Below are 19,632 nucleotides of genomic sequence, written 5' to 3'. Positions count from 1 at the left end.
TATTAAGCAATTGGTAATTAAATATTTAATTTGTTTTCCCTAAACAGTGTAAAATTTTGGAAAAAAAATTTCACGAAAATTAATTGTCACACACAACGAGTCTGTGTGGCAAATGTCAGCTTGATTGGATCACGGGAAGTGGGTTAAAAAACGAGCGAAAGATTTGCACGGTCCTAAGCAAGCAAGCGAGCTTAATATAAAGGATTTAAAAATATATTCGCCTGTGGAGGACGCGGGGATCGATCCCGCGACCTTTGGCATGGGAAGCGAGGGCGCTACCAACTGCGCTACTCCGCCACGGCCTGTGGAGGGGTTACGCTCTGGGCTCTTGCACTGTGATGTTCAGCCAAAGACATGAATGCGTTCTATTTGAATATATGTAAAATAAGTTTTTTTTTGCCTAAAAAGTGTAAAATTTTGGGAATTTTTTTTCACGAACAATAATTGTCTGGCACAACGAGTCTGTGTGGAAAATGTCAGCTCGATTGGATCACGGGAAGTGGGTTAAAAAACGACCGAAAGATTTGCACGGTCCTAAGCAAGCAAGCAAGCACGCGAACTTAATATAAAGGATTTAAAAAGTAGTTTAGTTTAGGGGGTAGGTGGCTCGTTGGGTAGGTAGGTCTGTTGCAGGTCGAGTAGGTGGCAGGGTGAGTAGGTGAGTAGGTAAGTGGCTGGGTGAGTGGGTGGACTGGTGAGTGTGTGAGTTAGAGATGGAGTGGGTGGATGGGTGGGTGTACGATTGGGGGAGTGAAATGGTGAGTGGATGGGTGAATGAATTGTTGAGTGAGTGAGTCAGTGAGTGGGTGTGTAGGTGGGTGCGTAGGTAAGTGGTTAGCAAGGTGTGTGGGTCTTTGAGTGGGTATGTGGCTGAATGGGTATGTGGCTGAATGGGTATGTGGCCTGAATGGGTATGTGGCTGAATGGGTATGTGGCTGAATGGGTATGTGGCTGAATGGGTATGTGGCTGAATGGGTATGTGGCTGAATGGGTATGTGGCTGAATGGGTATGTGGCTGAATGGGTATGTGGCTGAGTGGGTATGTGGCTGAGTGGGTATGTGGCTGAGTGGGTATGTGGCTGAGTGGGTATGTGGCTGAGTGGGTATGTGGCTGAGTGGGTATGTGGCCGAGTGGGTATGTGGCCGAGTGGGTATGTGGCTGAGTGGGTATGTGGCTGAGTGGGTATGTGGCTGAATGGGTATGTGGCTGAATGGGTATGTGGCTGATTGGGTAGGTGAGTGGGTATGTGGCTGAATGGGTATGTGGCTGAATGGGTAGGTGAGTGGGTATGTGGCTGAATGGGTATGTGGCTGAATGGGTAGGTGAGTGGGTATGTGGCTGAATGGGTATGTGGCTGAATGGGTATGTGGCTGAATGGGTAGGTGAGTGGGTATGTGGCTGAGTGGGTATGTGGCTGAGTGGGTATGTGGCTGAGTGGGTATGTGGCTGAGTGGGTATGTGGCTGAGTGGGTATGTGGCTGAATGGGTATGTGGCTGAATGGGTATGTGGCTGAATGGGTATGTGGCTGAATGGGTAGGTGAGTGGGTATGTGGCTGAATGGGTATGTGGCTGAATGGGTAGGTGAGTGGGTATGTGGCTGAATGGGTATGTGGCTGAATGGGTAGGTGAGTGGGTATGTGGCTGAATGGGTATGTGGCTGAATGGGTATGTGGCTGAATGGGTAGGTGAGTGGGTATGTGGCTGAATGGGTATGTGGCTGAATGGGTAGGTGAGTGGGTATGTGGCTGAATGGGTATGTGGCTGAATGGGTAGGTGAGTGGGTATGTGGCTGAATGGGTATGTGGCTGAATGGGTATGTGGCTGAATGGGTAGGTGAGTGGGTATGTGGCTGAATGGGTATGTGGCTGAATGGGTAGGTGAGTGGGTGGCTGCGAGTCAGAGAGTGGAGCCCCATGGTGGCGAGATGTTAACTACCTTACCTTTTGTACAGGAGGTTATGGGTTCGGTCTCGATCTTGATGCCTGTATATTTGGAGATGCATGTTCTCCTCGTGGTTCATGGATTTTTCTCCGAGACCTCTGGGTTTTTTGTGGCCACGTTGCTTCTGAATAAGATCTGTATAGCTCTGTGGGCCTTACCTTGTAAAAAAAAAATTAGTTTACAGTTGGGTGAGTGGGTGGTTGAGTGCGTGGGTGGGTGAGTGAGTTGGTGGGTGGTTAGGTTAGTAGGTGAGGGGCTGGGTGAGTGAGTTGTTGGGTTAGATATGGAGTAGGTCACAGTGTGAGTGGGTGGGTTGGTGCGTGAGTTGGTCAGTGAGTGGGTGGGTGAGTTGGTGGGTGGGTTGTTGGGTGAGTGAGTTGGTGAGTGCATGTGTAGGTGGGTGCGTGGATGAGTGGTTTAGTGAGTGGGTTAGAAATTGAGTGCGTGGCAGGGTGAGTGGGTTTGTGAGTCGGTTAGTGGGTGGCTTTAGTAGTTGAGTGGGTGAGTCAAAGAATTGAGCGCCACGGTGGCAAGATGTTAACTACCTCGCCTGCTATACAGAATGTTGTGGGTTCGATCCCGACCCTGACGTCTGTATATTTCACTCCACATTTAGAAACATGTAATAACAGGAATTGGGTGCAATAAATGTTTACAGTGACTTTGTTGAACTATCATTTGTGGCGAGGATGCTTCTGAAAACAATCTTTATAGCTCAGTGGGCCTTACCTGGTAAAATACTGCTGGGAGGAAGAATATCTCACATTACCAGAAGAGCTAAGGACTACACATAGAGTAGGTGATTAACTGGGTGGGTCTGTGAGTGTGGGTCAGTGATTGAGGAAGTAGGTGAGTGAGTGTGTTAGAGATTGTGGGTGATTTTATCCCAGCCCTTCCGCTTGGATATTTGGAGTTTCTATGTTCTCCCCGTGGTCGCGTGGAATTTTCTCCAGGTTGTCCCTCCACATTTGAACATGCATTTATATAATTTGGTTGCAATAACATTCTACGTGAAAAGCCACTTAATTGAACTGTCATTTGTGCTGAGGTGGCTTCCGACAAAGATCTGTAGATCAGGGCCTTACCCAGTAAAATGAAAACCAATTAAATTGTGTGGATGAGTGGGTGCGTGCGTGAGTGGGTGGGTGCGTGGGTGGATGAGTGAGTGGATGGGTTGATGCGTCGTAGGTGAGTCGCTGAGTGAGTGAGTGGCTGGGTGCATGAGTGTGGGTTAGTGATTGAGTGGGTGGCTTAGTGAGTGGGTCAGTGTATGAATGGCTCAGTAGTTGAGTGAGTGGGTGATTGAATGAGTGGGTGAGTGTGTGGGTTAGTGCGTGGGAGAGTCAGACAGTGGGGTGCCACGGTGGCGAGATGTTAACTACCTCGCCTGGTATGCAGAAGGTTGTGGGTTTGATCCCGACCCTGACACCTGTATATTTCCCTCCACATTTAAAATCAACAAGCATTTATAGGATTTGGCTGCAATACATGTCATAAGCCACTTCGTTGACCTATAATTTTTAACCAGGTCATTTCTGAAAAAGATGTTTAGCTCTATCGGCCTTACCTGGTTAAAAACCACAATTTAGATTTAGTTTAGTGTGTTGGTGAGTGGGCGGGTGAGTGGGTGGGTGGGTGGGTGAGTGGGTGAGTGTGAGTGGCTCGGTGGTTGAGTTAGTGGGTGGTAGTGGGTGGTTGAGTTAGTGGGTGGTTGAATGTTTTGGTGGTTGAATTATTGGGTGGTTGAGTGATGGGTGGGTGGGTGAATAATTACGTGGTTAGTGGGTGAGTTGCTGAGGGAGTGGTTGGGCGAGTGGGTGGGTTAGAAATTGAGTGGGTGGCATGGTGAGTGGATGTGTATGTGACTGGGTGAGTAGGTGAGTGGCTGGGTGAGTATGTGAGTGGATGGATGAGTGAGGGGTTGAGTGGATTTGTGGATGAGTGAGTGTGTGGGTAGCAGGTTATGTGGGTAGTGGGTGGGTTATAAATTGAGTGAGTGGGTTAGTGACTGGGTGAATTGTAGTTGAGTTAGAGATTGACTGGCTCGGTGAGTGAGTGCTGGGTGGGTTAGTGAGTTGTTGGGTGGGTGCGTGTTAGTGGGTGGATGATCGACTGGGTGGGTGGTTGAGTGAGGAGATGGGTGGGTGGTTTGCAGTGACGTGTGGTGAGGTCAATGGCTGGAGAGGCACTGGCTTGTGTCAGAGCCAGATTCACACACTGAGGGGGACGTGGCCTCACGGAGGGGGGCGTGTTAGACGCATCCCCCTCAGTGAGGCAAATGTGATGGCTACCTCCCCTGGTGCTTTTTCATTGCAGTTTCATGACGAGACCAGCGAGCCTAAATATCTTTATACACATACGTGAAATAAGTTACCTGGAGTATGGAAGGCGAGGACATGAAATGAAGGGGTCTACAAACATTACATTGGTGACATACTGTGATAGTAACTGGCACGCGCTTATTGCCCGCGCTCCATCCAGTTACTGAGGGGTTGCGTAATCAGGGGAGGCTGAGCTCGTCGCTGCCTCACCTCTCGTCTCTTCCTGTATTTGCAGCGGAGTTCCGCAAATTTGGCGATTTTGACTATAAAAATGATTGGAATCGTACAGAAATGACATTTATAACACAGATCAGTGGAAAAATCTTATTTTATTTTATTTTTCTCTTTTTTTTTACTTTTCGTAAAAACTATTGTCATTGGAGTATGACAGTTGAGGCTCTGCCTCCCGTGACCGCACGTCGCTGGTGGGTTGGTAGGTTGGTGAGGAAGTGAGAGAGTTAGTGGGTACGAGATTGAGTGGGTGGCTGGCTGAGTGGTTGAGAAGATGGGTGTGCGATTTCATGGGTGAGTGAGTCGGTGAGTGAGTGGGTGAGTGGGTTTTTGTATAGGTGAGTGCTTCAGTGGGTTCATGAGTGAGTGGATGGGTTATTGAGTGAGAGGGTGGGTATTTGAGTAAGTGGTGTGCGTGAATAGGTGAATGGGTGGGTGTTTGAGTGAGTGAGTCAGAGAATGGGGTGCCATGTTGGTGAGATGGTAACTTCCTCACCTAGTATACAGGAGGTTGTCGATTCGATCCCGACCCTGTCGCAAGTATATTTGATTGTGCTTGTTCTCCTCGTGGTCGTGTGGATTTTTGTTCCAGGTCCACGGAGTTTTCCCTCTGCATTGAGAATAAACTTGCATTCAGAGGATTTGGCTGCAATGCATGTGTAAGTGATAAGCCACTTAGTTAACCTGTCATTTGTAACAAGGTCGCTTTTGAAAAAGATCTATATAGCCCTGTGGGCCTTACCTGGTAAAATAAAAACAGTTTAGTTTTTGTTTCGTGGGTGAGTGAGTGAATGGGTGGGTTGGTGGTTGGGTGATTGAATGGGGGTTGGGTGGGTGAGTTGGTGGGTGTTTGAGTCAGTGGCTGGGTCATTGTGTGAGTGGATGGGTATTTGAGTAAGTGGTGCGAGTCAGTAGGTGAATGGGTGGGTGTTTGGGTGAGTGGCTGGTATGTGGGTGAATAAGTTAGTGTAGGAGGTTGAGTGGGGAAGTTAGTGTGCGAGTGGGTGGGTGAGTGAGTCAGAGAATGGGGCACCACGGTGGTGAGATGTTAACTACCTTGCCTAGTATACAGGAGGTCATGGAATTGATCCCGACCCTGCCGCCTGTATATTTCGAGTTTGCATCTGCTCCCTGTGGTCACGTGGATTTTTCTCCGGGTCCTCGGGGTTTTACCTCTGCATTGAGAATAAACTTGCATTCAGAGGATTTGGCTGCAATAAATGTACGTGATAAGCCACTTTGTTTACCTGTAATTTGTAACAAGGTCGCTTTTGAAAAAGATCCTATATAGCTCTGTGGGCCTTAGCTGGTACATTGAGAAATAGTTCAGTTTTCGTTTATTGGGTGGGTGAGTGGTTGGTGGGTGATTGATTGAGTGCGTGGGTGGTTGGGTGGGTGTGTGAGTGGGGGAGTGAATAGGTGAGTGGGTGGTTGAGTGGAGTCTAGAGTGAGTGGGTTAGTGAGTGAGTGGGTTGGTGGGTGGGTCGTTGAGTTAATGAGTGGGTGTGTAGGTGGGTGCACAGGTATGTTCTTGAGTGACTGTGTGTGTGGCTGTGTGTGTGCATGAGCAAGTGATTTAGCGGTTGAGTGGGTGGCAGGGTGAGTGGATGAGTGAGTGTGTGTGTGGCTTTCGTAGTTTAGTGGTTGGGTGAGTCAGATAATGAGGCACCACAGTGACGAGATGCAAACTCCCTCGCGAAAGCCGACGTGTTAAACTGGTATATTGGAATTCGTATTTTTGACCCCAACCCTGATGTCTATATATTTGGAGTTTGCATTTTCTCTCGTGGTCACGTCGATTTTCCTCTGATTCCTTCGCGTTTGTTTAACACGTAGACTTTCGCGACCAATATCATCCATAATAGAGGTTTATTTTTTGGATTAGATCGCGTAAATATATAAATGTGTCGTTTAAACCCACCACCACCCGACACAGCCAACTAGTAAGGGTTGTCAAAACATGCCAATTTGTAACTAGTACAGCTCACGGTGTGTTGGAGAGTCAAGCCACAACATTTACAATCTGAGTAGAACGTTTCGCCAGTAATTACAACTAGCTTCATCAGGCAACAGCCAGATTTGTGGAGACATTCACCTGTTTCGTTCCTTATGTAGAGGCGTAGATGTGCTGCCTGTTTTTATCATTTGCCTGTTATCATTCGCCTGTTGTCAAGTTAAAAGTAGAAATAGTTATTATTGTTGTAATCACGTTATAAGTAGAAATAATGTTATTTCGTTAAAAGTAGAAATAATTATTGTTATCAAGTTCTAAGTGGAAATAATAATTACTGTTCTCATTCGCCTGTCGTTTCATTTGCCTGTTGTTATTTTTCGTCTATTGTTATCAAGTTAGAAGTAGAAAGTTATTATTATTGTTATCATTCGCCTGGTGTTGGTAGTGCACGTCTCTAATCCAGCACTCTGGAAGGTAGCGAGGGTTGGTGAATCACCGCACAATGATGTTGGCAAATCACCTTCCCGTGGGCGTCGAGGTGCCATAACCTGACTCGCCAGGAGAAGGCAGTAGAGCAAGTGGACTAATCGCCATTTTCACCTGTACAGGGATAGAGTGTTTCACCCTCGCACGCATGGGTTTTCTCCGGGTACTCTGGTTTCCCCCACTGGTATAAACACTCGTCATTAATTAGCGCATAATGCCTCCATAGAGGACCGCAGAGCTTGGACAATTGTTGGTACTGGCTCACCACGTGGCTTCCTTCCTGCACGGCTGTGGTTCCTCATGCCTCTGAGTCGTTCTTGTGCGCGCTATAAAACTTTTAATTATTACTATTATTCGCCAGGCGGTGGTGTTGCAAGCCTGTAATCCAGCAGTGGAAGGCAGCAAGGGTGAGTGGATCACACAGTGAATGTTGTGAAACCCCCTTTCCGTGGGCATCGAGGTGCCTTCTCCTGGCTGGCTGGCCAGGAGAAGGCAGTACAGAAAGTGGGATAATCGCCATCTTTGCCTGCACGGTTTAAAGTGCTGCCCCTCGTATGCGTGGGTTTTCTCCAGGTGCTCCGGTTTCCCCCACTTGTGTAAGAACTCATCATTCATACGTCTAAAATGTAAAAAAAACAATTCAGGACCCGACTGTGACTCAGTGTGGATTTCCTGGACTAAGTCTATTTTATTATTATAAAGAATTAAAGGGGCTTGTTTGATGACACGACTAGAGAGCTGGCTTGCACTGCAGGGAACTTAATATTCAACTTGGATTCCGCAACCCTCAATGGCCATTTTAAGTTAAATTTGTGCATGTAAGACTCGCACAAACAACCATACCCAGAAACCCATAGACTCCAACAGAGACCCATACATTCCTACAGACACTCAGACTTACACAGCGACCCCATACAGAGACCGATAGACATGCTCAGAGACCCAGAGCCTCACACAGAGATCCATACTCTCAAAGGCCCAAAAACTCACACAGAAATCCATAGATTCGCACAGAGGTCAATAGAATTTGAATATTTATTGATACTGGATGAATCTGATAAGCTATAACGATCTGTTTTCACAGACGTCCAATCGGGTGGGTCAGAAAATAACAACAAAAATACAATACAAAAACATCACAGGAAAGGTAAACCCTAACCATCTGAACCCCTATCCCTCTAAATTCCTATACCCCTAACCCTCAACCCCTTTACCCTTAAAACCCTCACTCTCTAAACCCCTTATACTTTTAACCCTAACCGTCTAAGCCATTAAAAACCAAACCCTCTAAACCCTCTGAATCCCTAACCCTCTAAACCTTGATACCCTGACCTTCTAAAACCCTAAATCCCTAACATTCTAAATACCAACCAATCTAAACCACTACCCTCTAAAGAACTAACCCTCTAGACCCCTAACCCTCTGAACTCACAACCTCCTAATTCCTCAACCTCTAAAACCCTAACCCTCAAAACCCTAACGTTCTAAAACCCTAAATCTGTAACCTAATCCCAACACATTTAAACCTCTACCCTCTAAAGAACGAACCCTCTAGACGCCTAACCCTTAAAACACCTATGCCCCTAAAATGCTAACCCTCTAAACACATAATCCACTACACCCGGAACCCTCTAAACCCATAAAGGTTTTTTTTGTTAGATTATGTAAATATAAACGTGTCGTTAAATCAACCACCACCCGAAACAGCCAATTAGTAAAATTTGTCACATCAACAAAAAGTGCCATTTAGTGTTGGAGACTAACCCAAAAAAAAACTTTATTATGGACAATATTAGTTGTGAAAGTCTAGGTGTTAAACCCTCAACTCTCAAACCACTAAACACCTAACACTGTAAATCACTAACCCTTGAAACCCCGATACCTCTAAACCCCTAAACACATACCCTTATAACCTCAACTACTAACCATCTAAACCATTCAACATCCAACAATCGAAACACAGAAACCTCTAAACACGTAACTCTCTAAACTTTAAAGCGATTTGAAGCGTGTTTTATTTGGGGGGGGGGGGGGGGGCAGAGCTTTGTGACGTCATATTTGAGGGGGGGGTCTGACTTTTCATGACGCCGTGTGACGAGGGGGGGGGGTCAAAAATCGTCCAAAATCGCGTGACGTCATTTATGGACGGCCCCTCGTTCGCTCGAGTGACCGGGGAAGTGAGCTCACTCCCTGACACCACACTGCGTGTCCCCGTTTTAAATTAAAGTGGTGAATGAAGAAGTCAACAAGTAGACCGCTGTTCTCTTCTAACACTTCAGACTTTTAATAAACATTGTCAACTTTAGAATGTCATTGGTGAGCAGCTATGAGCTAAATTGGATAATGATTCACACTTGGTAATAACGTGTGCCTCTTATTACTGGCCAATACATGTTTTGTAATAAGTTAGAAAAGTAAAAAAGTTTCGTCCCGCGGGACTGCCGGATGAAGACCACCGCATTCCCTATCAGTCATTAAAGGTTGTGTGATCATACTTCACCACGCTGGTCATGTTAGTCGTGGCCAGGAATCCAACTCATGTGGCCAGGTTCAGACAACAGTGCGCTAACCACTACGCCCACTGCTCCACCCATTTCTAACCGTTGAGGTAATAAGTAATATTTAAAAGTACTTTTTTTAAAAACACGCTTTAATGAAATGTACCGTATTCGTAATGGCAGAACTCCACGACTCCAGGAAGTGGCTCCGAAGCTTGCCATCACGTCAGGGGCCGTGCTGATTTACAGCCAACATCAGTTGAGCGTGGACAATGAGACCCAAGCCGAAACATAACATATAAAAAATAATGTTTACAAATATATATATTTTTAAGTTTTTTTATGATAGAATATAGTATTGTCATCAGTATGACATAAGTATACCAAGTTTTGCAGTCGATACCACATTGGGAAGTGGGTTAAAATTCAGTTACAAGATTTGAGGATACGACAACAACAACAGACAGAGTGAGTTAAATAAAAGCGTGTAATAATACAAAGACATCACGTTTCTAAGCATCTGATGAACAGCGGTGTTCGGGCGGCAAGAAGCAGTTCATGGGAATGCTGCGAGTCGCAAGAGGTCCTTTCCCCGAGCCCTGCGCGATGAACGAATGAAATGGACAGCGCCTTCACTCAAGACGCTTGACGGAGCTCACGACACGATGACGCCATAAAAAATGATGGCTCTGATTCTGATCCTTGAGGTTTGCAGGACGGCTCCTGGTTCGTCATCCCCATATCTTCGGCAGTCGCAGGCTGGAGGTGCTGATGGAGCCGAGGGAGCCGACGGAGCCGAGGAGAGGAGGCCGTGATGGCGGGAAGGAGGCCGTGATACACTCACTCATCTTACACTGACTCACTCACACAACATACAGTCACTCACACAACCACTGACCCATTCACTCATCATACACAATTCACTCATCATACACTAACTCATCATACGCTGACTCACTCATCATACACTCACTCACACTCTCACTGACTCACTTATCATACGCTTACTCACACATCATACACAAGGAGTGTCATGCTGCCAGCTATGGCTGCAAGTTTGGTCGTACATGTTATGTATATCGTTTATTGTTAAATTAAGAATCACAGTTCCTATGATTACTGTTACATTGTTTTTATAGCTTTATTTTGGTGATTTAGAAAACATATGGTTAATATAAATTGTCTTATGGTTGTTTGTTGTTTTTTTTTGCCCACAGGGTTGTAATACGTTTTTTTTTTGGAAGATGTGCTGGTTTATCGAGGATGTTTCTTTTCTCTGTTCATATTTTGTTTGTTGCGGTTGCACCCGACTTAAGAGCCGCATGGCTCACAGGGCTATACCAAAGAAATGAAAAATTAAATGATAAGTGGTGAATGTTAAGGCTCTAAAATGCAGTAACACGTTTCATTTGCTTCTGTGGAGCCAGTAGTTGTATCATCAGCTGCGTCTAGGGACACTTTTACATCGTTCATAGGCACGTTAAATCGTGCAATCGTCCGAAGATGGAAAACTCGGGCAACAATCTTCAACTCGAGTCAAGAAGAACTGCTTGAAGCAAGATGTAAATTAGGTCGCACAATCCGAGAACATTTAACGGTAACGACACTGTCTGATCCCAAACTATTTTATTGCACAAACGTGACGATTGGATCTTAATAATATAATCATTCGACTATCAGCCTCGGTTCGTGCATCTACAACATATTTATCAACATTATTCAATGCAAATCTGATACATTAGACAACAACAAACCGACTAAACAAACAATTCATGAAATCATCAACATCAGGCCACCTTCAACCAACTAACAACTTACAATGCGTACGGCAAATACATTGATCAAGCTGTCATAGATTTATAACACAAGGCATTCGATGATATGTCCTGTATACACCATCCGTAGTTAGCGAGTCTAAGACAACGAGGAGTGTAAACAATCTGTGACTCTGAAGAACACGAGCAGTGAAGGTAACGCCGCATCACCATCGGGGTAACGAAATCAGAGAGAATATCAACCCTAAACAATTTACACATTCACATTGCGCTGATTACATTGTCCTGGTTTTCATATAACAAAAGTAGATTTTACATTTTATCAAATATTTAATCGAGCAGTGCAAAGCCACGAACAGCTGAATTGACAGTTTAAGAGAACATGTGAACACAAACGGTACTAAAATTGAGTACGTTGATGAATTTAACCATTAGGGTCAAACAATCTCATTTGTATGAAAGACGAGAACGACAAATCCTACAATTATCTACAGATGTTATGCAATGTTTTGGTTCTTTTGGTAAAGTCACGTAGGTAGAAATACTAATTTATTTTATTTAAAACTATTCTATTTCTTCCTACGTGACTTTACCGAAAGAACCAAAGAGTATGGATTTCTGCAGTCACGAAAACTTCAAATCAAGATTATACAATGTCGTTTGGTCTATAAAAGCATGTCTGAAAATGAGACGAGCCATTACAGTGCCTTCGATGAAAAAAACTTGCACAGATTGTGCCGCTTTTAATTTACAGATGCCATTCACATGTTTATATCTAAACCACGAGCGGTCAAAGTTGACCCGTAGAGATGGCGAGATGACCCCATAGCATCCGGAGGCCGCGACGCGACGGCTGCAAGGAAAGCGCGGAACGGAATCAACTCGGGAGAGGCGTTTGCCCCCCAGTGTGGAATCACAGAGCGACAGCCGCCGTCGAAGTGAACCTGCAGTCCGCAGTTGACGACGATGCGGAGGTTCACTCGCAGCGAGAGGCACGCGCAGTCGCGTGGCGCGTGCACGTGGACGCGTTCTCTTCTGATGCTTCGTTCGTGTGGCTGCTGATGCAGGTGCACAGCAGACGACTATGAAGTCACATCCAGGTGGGCAAGCCCAGATCACCGCGTGAGAAGAAGCAGTGGTAGTGAGTGTATCGCTGTGACGTCTCCGTCGTGTTTGTGGACCGGGCATTGCGTCGTTACACGTGGCACGGTCTGTTCTGGATGGCCGCAGTCGCAGGCTCCTGGAGAGTTTCTAATTTAACATTTGTGCATCAGGGTATCCGCATCTACTGCCGTGGTTTGTGACGTGGATGCGGTTTAGGGTGGAACGTGAGCTTCGTGGAAGACCAAACCCAGCGATCTTCTGCATTGGGTCTTTCACAACAAGCTGTTTTACGCATTGGTTTTTTTCCGGTAAAGACACGTATGTAGAAATAAAATTAAATAAATTAAATTAAAATAAATCACGACGTTTCGAACGCAAAACAAGTGCTCATCATCAGGTGGAAATTGGGTGAAACATCACACATGGGGACACCACGTGCACAGCACACAGAGAACGGCAAACTGCACGTAAGCAAATGCAACAAGAAGATGGGAGACGAGAAACTCAACAGACCTTGGAACCATCACGTGATGCAAACCAGTCGGCCAACAACACTGTTAGACACTCACCTGGTTGACCACGTATTTCAAAAGACTGATACATCTCTCGTGTTCATCATCTGGGCTGAACATGCCAACGTAAAAACAGAGGACAGGGACTCGTGAACAGACACGAGGTACATACACAGAGAAGACACACAAGGAAAGATATACTTCTGGGCAGCCCAGAGGGACAAGCAGAGCAACAGCACACCAAGAGACATCCACACGCAGAGGCACACACAGCGAGCTGTTTGTTTGAATGACGGCGTTCGCTCGTGTGAAGTTACGACCAGTGGACACAACTCGAAAGCCCCCCCCCCCACGTGCACGAGAGACGCCGCCTTGGAGTGACACCGCCGCCGCCGCTGCTGCTGCTGCCGAGCCGCGCTCACTTTGTCCCCGAGGAGGCTCTGGAGTTGCTGATAAAGCGGGAGAGCTGCCCCACGCCCTCCAGGAGGCCCTCTCCGGTGCGGGCGCAGCAGCCCTGCACCAGCCATTCGCGCCCGTGCCGCGTCTTCACCGCCTTCATCGCCTCCGCCACCTCCGCGGTGGCCGCTGCCCGCGGGAGGTCCTGCTTGTTGGCGAGGAGCACGAAGGGCACCCGCGTCATCTCGGGGCTGTCCAGGATGGCGTCCAGCTCCTTGAGAGCCTCCGGGAAGCGCTCCCAGTCCGCGCTGTCCAGCACGAAGAGGAGCCCGTCCGTGTTCTGGAAGTAGTGCCTCCAGAGAGCGCGGATCTTTTGCTGGCCGCCCACGTCCCACACGGTGAAGGTGACGTTCCTGATGGGCTGCACGGTCTCCACGTTGAAGCCGATGGTCGGGATGGTCACCACGGATTCGTCGAGCTTGAGCTTGTACAGGATGCTGGTTTTCCCGGCCGCGTCCAAACCCAGCAGCAGCACGCGCGCTTGCTGAGTGAACATTCCGTCCAGCAGCGACGCCACTCGTGACGCAAGGAGACCCATTGTCACCGCTCGGCTCGGGCTGCGCCTCGGGTCGTCGTGCCGACAACTCCCCCCGGGCGGGCTCACGCGGGCACCTGCACGCGACGCGCTCCCAGCAGCAGCAGCAGCCCCTCGGCACCACGTGCAGGACGACCACGACGAAGACGGATCTCGTGCCGAGCTCGCGTCGGGGATGTCCGAATCGTCCCTTGCGATGACTGCCGCGGTCTGACTCGTCACTGCCGCGTTTATATCGGGGGCGGTGACATGGCCCCTGGAGAGCTGGAGGTTCGTGCGTAGGCGCCACTGCCACGTGACGGCCCTTCCCGGCGCTCACCGCGGGGCCACGCGGCGACTTGTGCATCACGCGGCGCCTCCTCCTCCTGGCGCCCCCGCGCGGAGCCCCCAGGGCGGCGGTGGCGGTGACGGAGCCCCCAGGGCGCGGGGGGGGGGGCGACCCGCAGCTGCCCCCCCCCTCACCCCTCTCGCGTCGCTCGGCCTCGCCCGCGATCACCACGCGTGGCCACGTACGGTGCGGAAGAAGTTCCACTTATACACAGACACATACACAGATACATACATACAACATACATACAACATACATACACGGGTACATCGATATCATCACAGTTACATACACAGATACATACACAGTTACAACTAGGAAGGGGTTTGTCACGTAAACAGAATGTGGCCAATTCGTGACGAGCACCGCACTAACCGGTTGTGTGCTGGAGAGCAAATCCACAACATTCACAACGAACTTACAGACTAACACACACACAACACGACGCGCAATACGCGCAGCTGCCATGCCCGGGTAACAAACACAACAACAAGCGACACGCGAGGCGTCACTCTGGATTATCAGTGACAAGCGTTAACCAATCCGTGTTGAGTGATTTAGATGATAATTTTATTATTTTTCTCGCGCAAGTCCAGACTTGCTGGGGTCTCGCGTGCGCCGCCTGTGGTGTGCGTGCACCTTGGACTCGCCGTGTCCGCGTGCTGCGCTGACGCTCCCCACGCACATTCGACATTTCTCCTGCACGGGATCCATGCTCCGTAGCCCGTGCCCGCTGTCAACGTCTGCCCTAGGGGGGGGGGGGGGGGGTGCAGCGAAGAGGTGGAAGTTGGAGAGGGATCCTAAATTAGCACCTCGGATTAGCTACGTACGGTGCGGAAGAAGTTCAGCACGCAGGCCAGTACAGTGCTGACAGGAGGCGGTGGCAGAGGTGGTGGTGGTCTCGCGTTGTCTGTCGAGGTTGAAGGTTTTTTGTTGAAGCCGCTGGGAGCTCTCAGAGGCAGGGGACTCGGGGCCGTCCATAAATGACGTCACGCCCCTTGGGGGGGGTCAGACATTGTGACGATGTGTGACGATGGGGGGGGCGGGGTGAGAAATGTGACGTCACATCAAAATGCGCAACTTTAAATAAATATAGACAACGCGTTCTACTTAATTAAATAGCATTTTTAATAAATGTTTTATCCTACAACATCAGAGTGCAGCGCCACATTAAATGCGCACTGCAATGACAATAGTTTAAAGCGATTTGAAGCATGTTTTATTTGGGGGAGGGGCAGAGCTTTGTGACGTCATATTTGAGGGGGGGGTCTGACTTTTCGTGACGCCGTGTGACGAGGGGGGGGGGGTAAAAAATCGTCCAAATCGCGTGACGTCATTTATGGACGGCCCCGCGTTCGCTCGAGTGACCTGGGAAGTGAGCTCACTCCCTGACACCACACTGCGTGTCCCCGTTTTAAATAAAAGAGGTGAATGAAGTCAACAAGTAGACCGCTTTTCTCTTTTTGCACTTCAGACTTTTAAGAAATATTGTCAACTTTAGAATGTGTCATTGGTGAGCAGCTACGAGCTAAATTGGATAATGATTCCCATTTGGGGTGAAGTGTGCGTCTTATTACTGGCCATTGAAATTAATAAACATAACTTCATCAAATACATGTTTTGTAATAAATTAGAAAAGTTAAACGTGTCGTCCCGCGGGACTGCCGGATGAAGACCACCGCATTCCATATCAGCCATTAAAGGTTGTGTGATCATACTTCACCACGCTGGTCATGTTAGTCGTGGCCAGGAATTCAACTCACGTTGCCAGGTTCAGACATACGGTGCGCTAACCACTACGCCCACTGCTCCACCCATCACGTTTCCAAGCACCTGATGAACACTATCATACACAAACAGCATAACTCATCAATGCAGTGGTGTCTTAACGCGTGTTGGCTGATGCCCCCCATCGAATTGCAATGTCCTCGACTTACGAACAAAATCTGCTCCCGTGACCCGTCCGTAAAGTCGTCTACCGAGTGGCGACATTGACACACCGCACGGGGTACTCATTGTGTGGCTGAGTCGACCTAGGGGAGGCCCAGGACCGGTTTGGATAATCGTCACCAGTGTTGCCGTGGACGGGAATCCAACTCGGCTGGCCGGGTTCGTGGTCGCAGCGCGGCGCTCACGGCCGCACTGCTGCAGGGAAACCTCCCGGCAGGCCGCGCCCGCTCAGCGCTGATCCATCGCAGCGCCCGTGACGGGTCTCGATGCCCCGCGTGGACACGACCCCGAGCAGCCGGCACACGCCCATCGTGACTCGCGTCGCCAGGGTGGGCTCCCACCAATTCAAATCCATTTATTTGGTTATTTACGTTTCGCAAAGTAAGAGCGAGGACATTTGTTACCGCGCGCTCTTACGGGTTCAGTCCCATCACGCGCGCGCATCGATCATTCAGTGAGTTGGGCTCTCTGAAGCAACAACGACAACGCAAACGTCACGTAGAAAGAGAAAATAATAAATTCAAGAATAGCATACGACGTTTCGATTGCAACACAAGCAATCATCATCAGGTATAAATGAAAGAGAAAACAAACCTAGTAAACTTAGGAATATAATGCAATACAACACAGAGAGTCGGCTAACATAACAGTCAACACCCTACCTGATTGATTACGTTATTCCAAAGATTGCTACATTTGAGAGAGAGACAAAACACAGACAAGGAGACACACTAAATCAAATAAACTTAGCAAAATTTGGAAATGTAATGCAATGCAACACATTCCTGCAGTCACGAAAGCTTCAAATTAGGTTTGAACGACAACGCAGTTTAGAGTCTGTCTCTGAATTGGCTCAGACTCAGGGATGGGTCCCGAACGTGAGCTGGTGGCCGTGTTCCAGCGTCTTTGGCACGGAGAGCCCGACCACCGCGCTGAGCCGTATCGCGCGCGAGGTTTACGCGCGGCGGGTCCAGCAGCAGGGTCGCCGCGAGCCGCCGATCGCAGTCGGAGTCGATTTGGGTCCGTTGAAGACGGCACGCACTGATCGGCGTGATAGCACGGAGCAGATTGACGGAGACCCCTGAAGAGGAGCAGGCCCCGTGTAGACGCAGAGCTGCGTTTAGTAGGTAGCCAGTGCAGCTCGTCACGTGCCAAAGTCGTGATCGGATCATTGTTCTGTTCCCTGTCACTTCGGTTGGTGGTGGACGTCCGAACGGCGCCGCCCACGTGGTCCCCCCTCCCCGTGGATCAAATCAATCGCTCGAGACGCCGCTGGTGGTGTACGGGCGGCTAGAAGCAGTTCGTGGGAGCGATGCGAATCGCAAGAGGTCACGGGTTTGGCGTAGGGGCCCTTTCGCCTGACCACTGCGTGATGGACGAATGAAATGGAGAGCTCCTTCACTCAAGGCGCTTAACGTAGCTCACGACACGATGACGCCATGGAAATTATGAAATTTACAGGTGACATGTGGGGACTGCTTCATGTACAGGGGTAGTGTTGAGTCTACGGGTAGTGTTGAGTCTATGGTGCAGTGCTGAGTCTATGGTGCAGTGCTGAGTCTATGGTGCAGTGTTGAGTCTATGGTGCAGTGCTGAGTCTATGGTACAGTGTTGAGTCTATGGTACAGTGTTGAGTCTATGGGCAGTGTTGAATCTATGGTGCAGTGTTGAGTCTATGGGCAGTGTTGAGTCTATGGTGCAGTGCTGAGTCTATGGGCAGTGTTGAGTCTATGGGCAGTGTTGAGTCTATGGGCAGTGTTGAGTATATGGGCAGTGTTGAGTATATGGGCAGTGTTGAGTCTATATTCAGTGTTGAGTCTGTGGGCAATGTTGAGTCTATGGGCAGTGTTGAGTCTATGGTGCAATGTTGAGTCTATGGTGCAATGTTGAGTCTATGGGCAGTGTTGAGTCTATGGGCAGTGTTGAGTCTATGGTGCAGTGTTGAGTCTATGGGCAGTGTTGAGTCTATGGGCAGTGTTGAGTCTATGGTGCAATGCTGAGTCTATGGGCCGTGTTGAGTCTATGGGCAGTGTTGAGTCTATGGGCAGTGTTGAGTATATGGGCAGTGTTGAGTCTATATTCAGTGTTGAGTCTGTGGGCAATGTTGAGTCTATGGTGCAATGTTGAGTCTATGGTGCAATGTTGAGTCTATGGGCAGTGTTGAGTCTATGGGCAGTGTTGAGTCTATGGGCAGTGTTGAGTCTATGGGCAGCGTTGAGTCTATGGGCAGTGTTGAGTCGATGGGCAGTGTTGAGTCTATGGGCAGTGTTGAGTCTATGGTGCAATGCTGAGGCTACGGGCAGTGTTGAGTCTATGGGCAATGTTGAGTCTATGGTGCAATGCTGAGGCTACAGGCAGTGATCAGTCTATGGGCCGTGTTTAGACTTGGGGTAGCAGTGCTGCTCAATGTAGAGGACTTTTTTTCCAGTGGAGATGTGCAATGAGGGAGAATTGAAAACGGATTTGGGCACATGGGGGAGGGAGAGAGATAGAGAGAAGATAGGGAACGAAGAGGACGAGAGGAGGTTTATGGAAGATGAGAGAGGCGAGATGAGGTGGGACAAGGCCATGAAGAGATATAAAGTTGAGCGTGAGGAATTTAAAAAGGCAGCGGTGGAGTGAACGGGTAGCCAGTGGAGAGGGGAAGTGTGAGAATTATAGATAATTAACTGAAGCATTTTGAATTTGTTGCAGGGCAGAGAGGGCAGAGGCAGGGAGACCAGGACGAAGGGAATCGCAGTCATCCTGACGGGTAAAGATCACAGAACGAGCCGCGGCTTTGGCGGCGGATTTCGCTGATGTTGAACCCTGCCGGCAAGACGACGTCGGCAAGGAGAACCGGAGTGGTTTCACCGTCACCATCGAAACCACCTTCTTCAGATCCCACCAACACCGCACAATTTAGAACAGTTCGCGGTCCTTCTCAATGGACTGTGCTGCAAAAAAACATCCCCGGGGGCTTCAGGAAAGGTTACGGACCCTGATGGACTCTCAAGTGCGAGACCTTGACTCGGGCAATCCACATTGGATATGTTTGCATCTTGAACTGCGACGTTTCGCTGGTGACTAAATTCCAAATGTTGTGGGTTTACTCTCCAACACACCGGTGTGTTGAAGCAGTAACAAATTGGGACTTCTTGTTTACGTGACAAACCTTACCGATTGTCTTTGTCGCGTGGTGGCGGGTAAACAACACATTTATATTTACGCGATTTAACCCCCCCCCCCCCCCCAAAAAAAAAGTTACGAATAATATTGGTTGCGAAAGCCTACGTGTTAAATAGGCAATTTCATAAGAACACTCGATCACTTTATCCACCACGGCTGCTGAAGTCGCTGAGGCGGTCAAGGGCCTCCATTAAGGCAAAGCTGCTGATGGTGGACGAGATTCGCCCGGAGTTATTGAAACCACCGGACCAAGTCGAAGTGCCGTGGTGAACGTGCCCCTTCAATGCTGCATGGAAGGCGACTCCAGTACCTCTGGATTGGAAAACTGGGCTCGTGGGTCCCTTTAAAAAAAAATGGGGACCAGAGGTTGT

General features: G+C 48.6%; 1 protein-coding gene across 1 annotated transcript; it reads right to left on the bottom strand.

Moving 5' to 3' along the window:
• Positions 1–12,298: 12,298 nt before the first annotated feature.
• LOC133348489 (uncharacterized) lies at positions 12,299–13,976 on the bottom strand. Its single transcript, XM_061561326.1, has 2 exons — positions 13,264–13,976; positions 12,299–12,370 (listed from the first exon to the last, which is right to left on the bottom strand). Exons 1-2 carry the CDS (start codon positions 13,816–13,818, stop codon positions 12,299–12,301), a joined length of 627 nt encoding a protein of 208 aa, XP_061417310.1. The 5' UTR covers positions 13,819–13,976.
• Positions 13,977–19,632: the final 5,656 nt, after the last annotated feature.

The sequence above is a fragment of the Lethenteron reissneri genome, chromosome 27 (assembly GCF_015708825.2).
Source record: "Lethenteron reissneri isolate LAM-NWPU_2019-01 chromosome 27, ASM1570882v1, whole genome shotgun sequence".
NCBI lineage: Eukaryota > Metazoa > Chordata > Hyperoartia > Petromyzontiformes > Petromyzontidae > Lethenteron > Lethenteron reissneri.
This window is presented reverse-complemented; position numbering and strand designations above follow the sequence as displayed.

What these genes read in the sequence shown, in the direction of transcription:
- LOC133348489 (XM_061561326.1), bottom strand. Translation starts at nt 13,818, where the DNA reads ATGGGTCTCCTTGCGTCACGAGTGGCGTCGCTGCTGGACGGAATGTTC. An exon ending in GCTTTATCAGCAACTCCAGA is followed by an intron (nt 12,371 to 13,263) that starts GCCTCCTCGGGG and finishes AACACGACGGAG; the next exon opens with ACGTCACAGCGATACACTCA.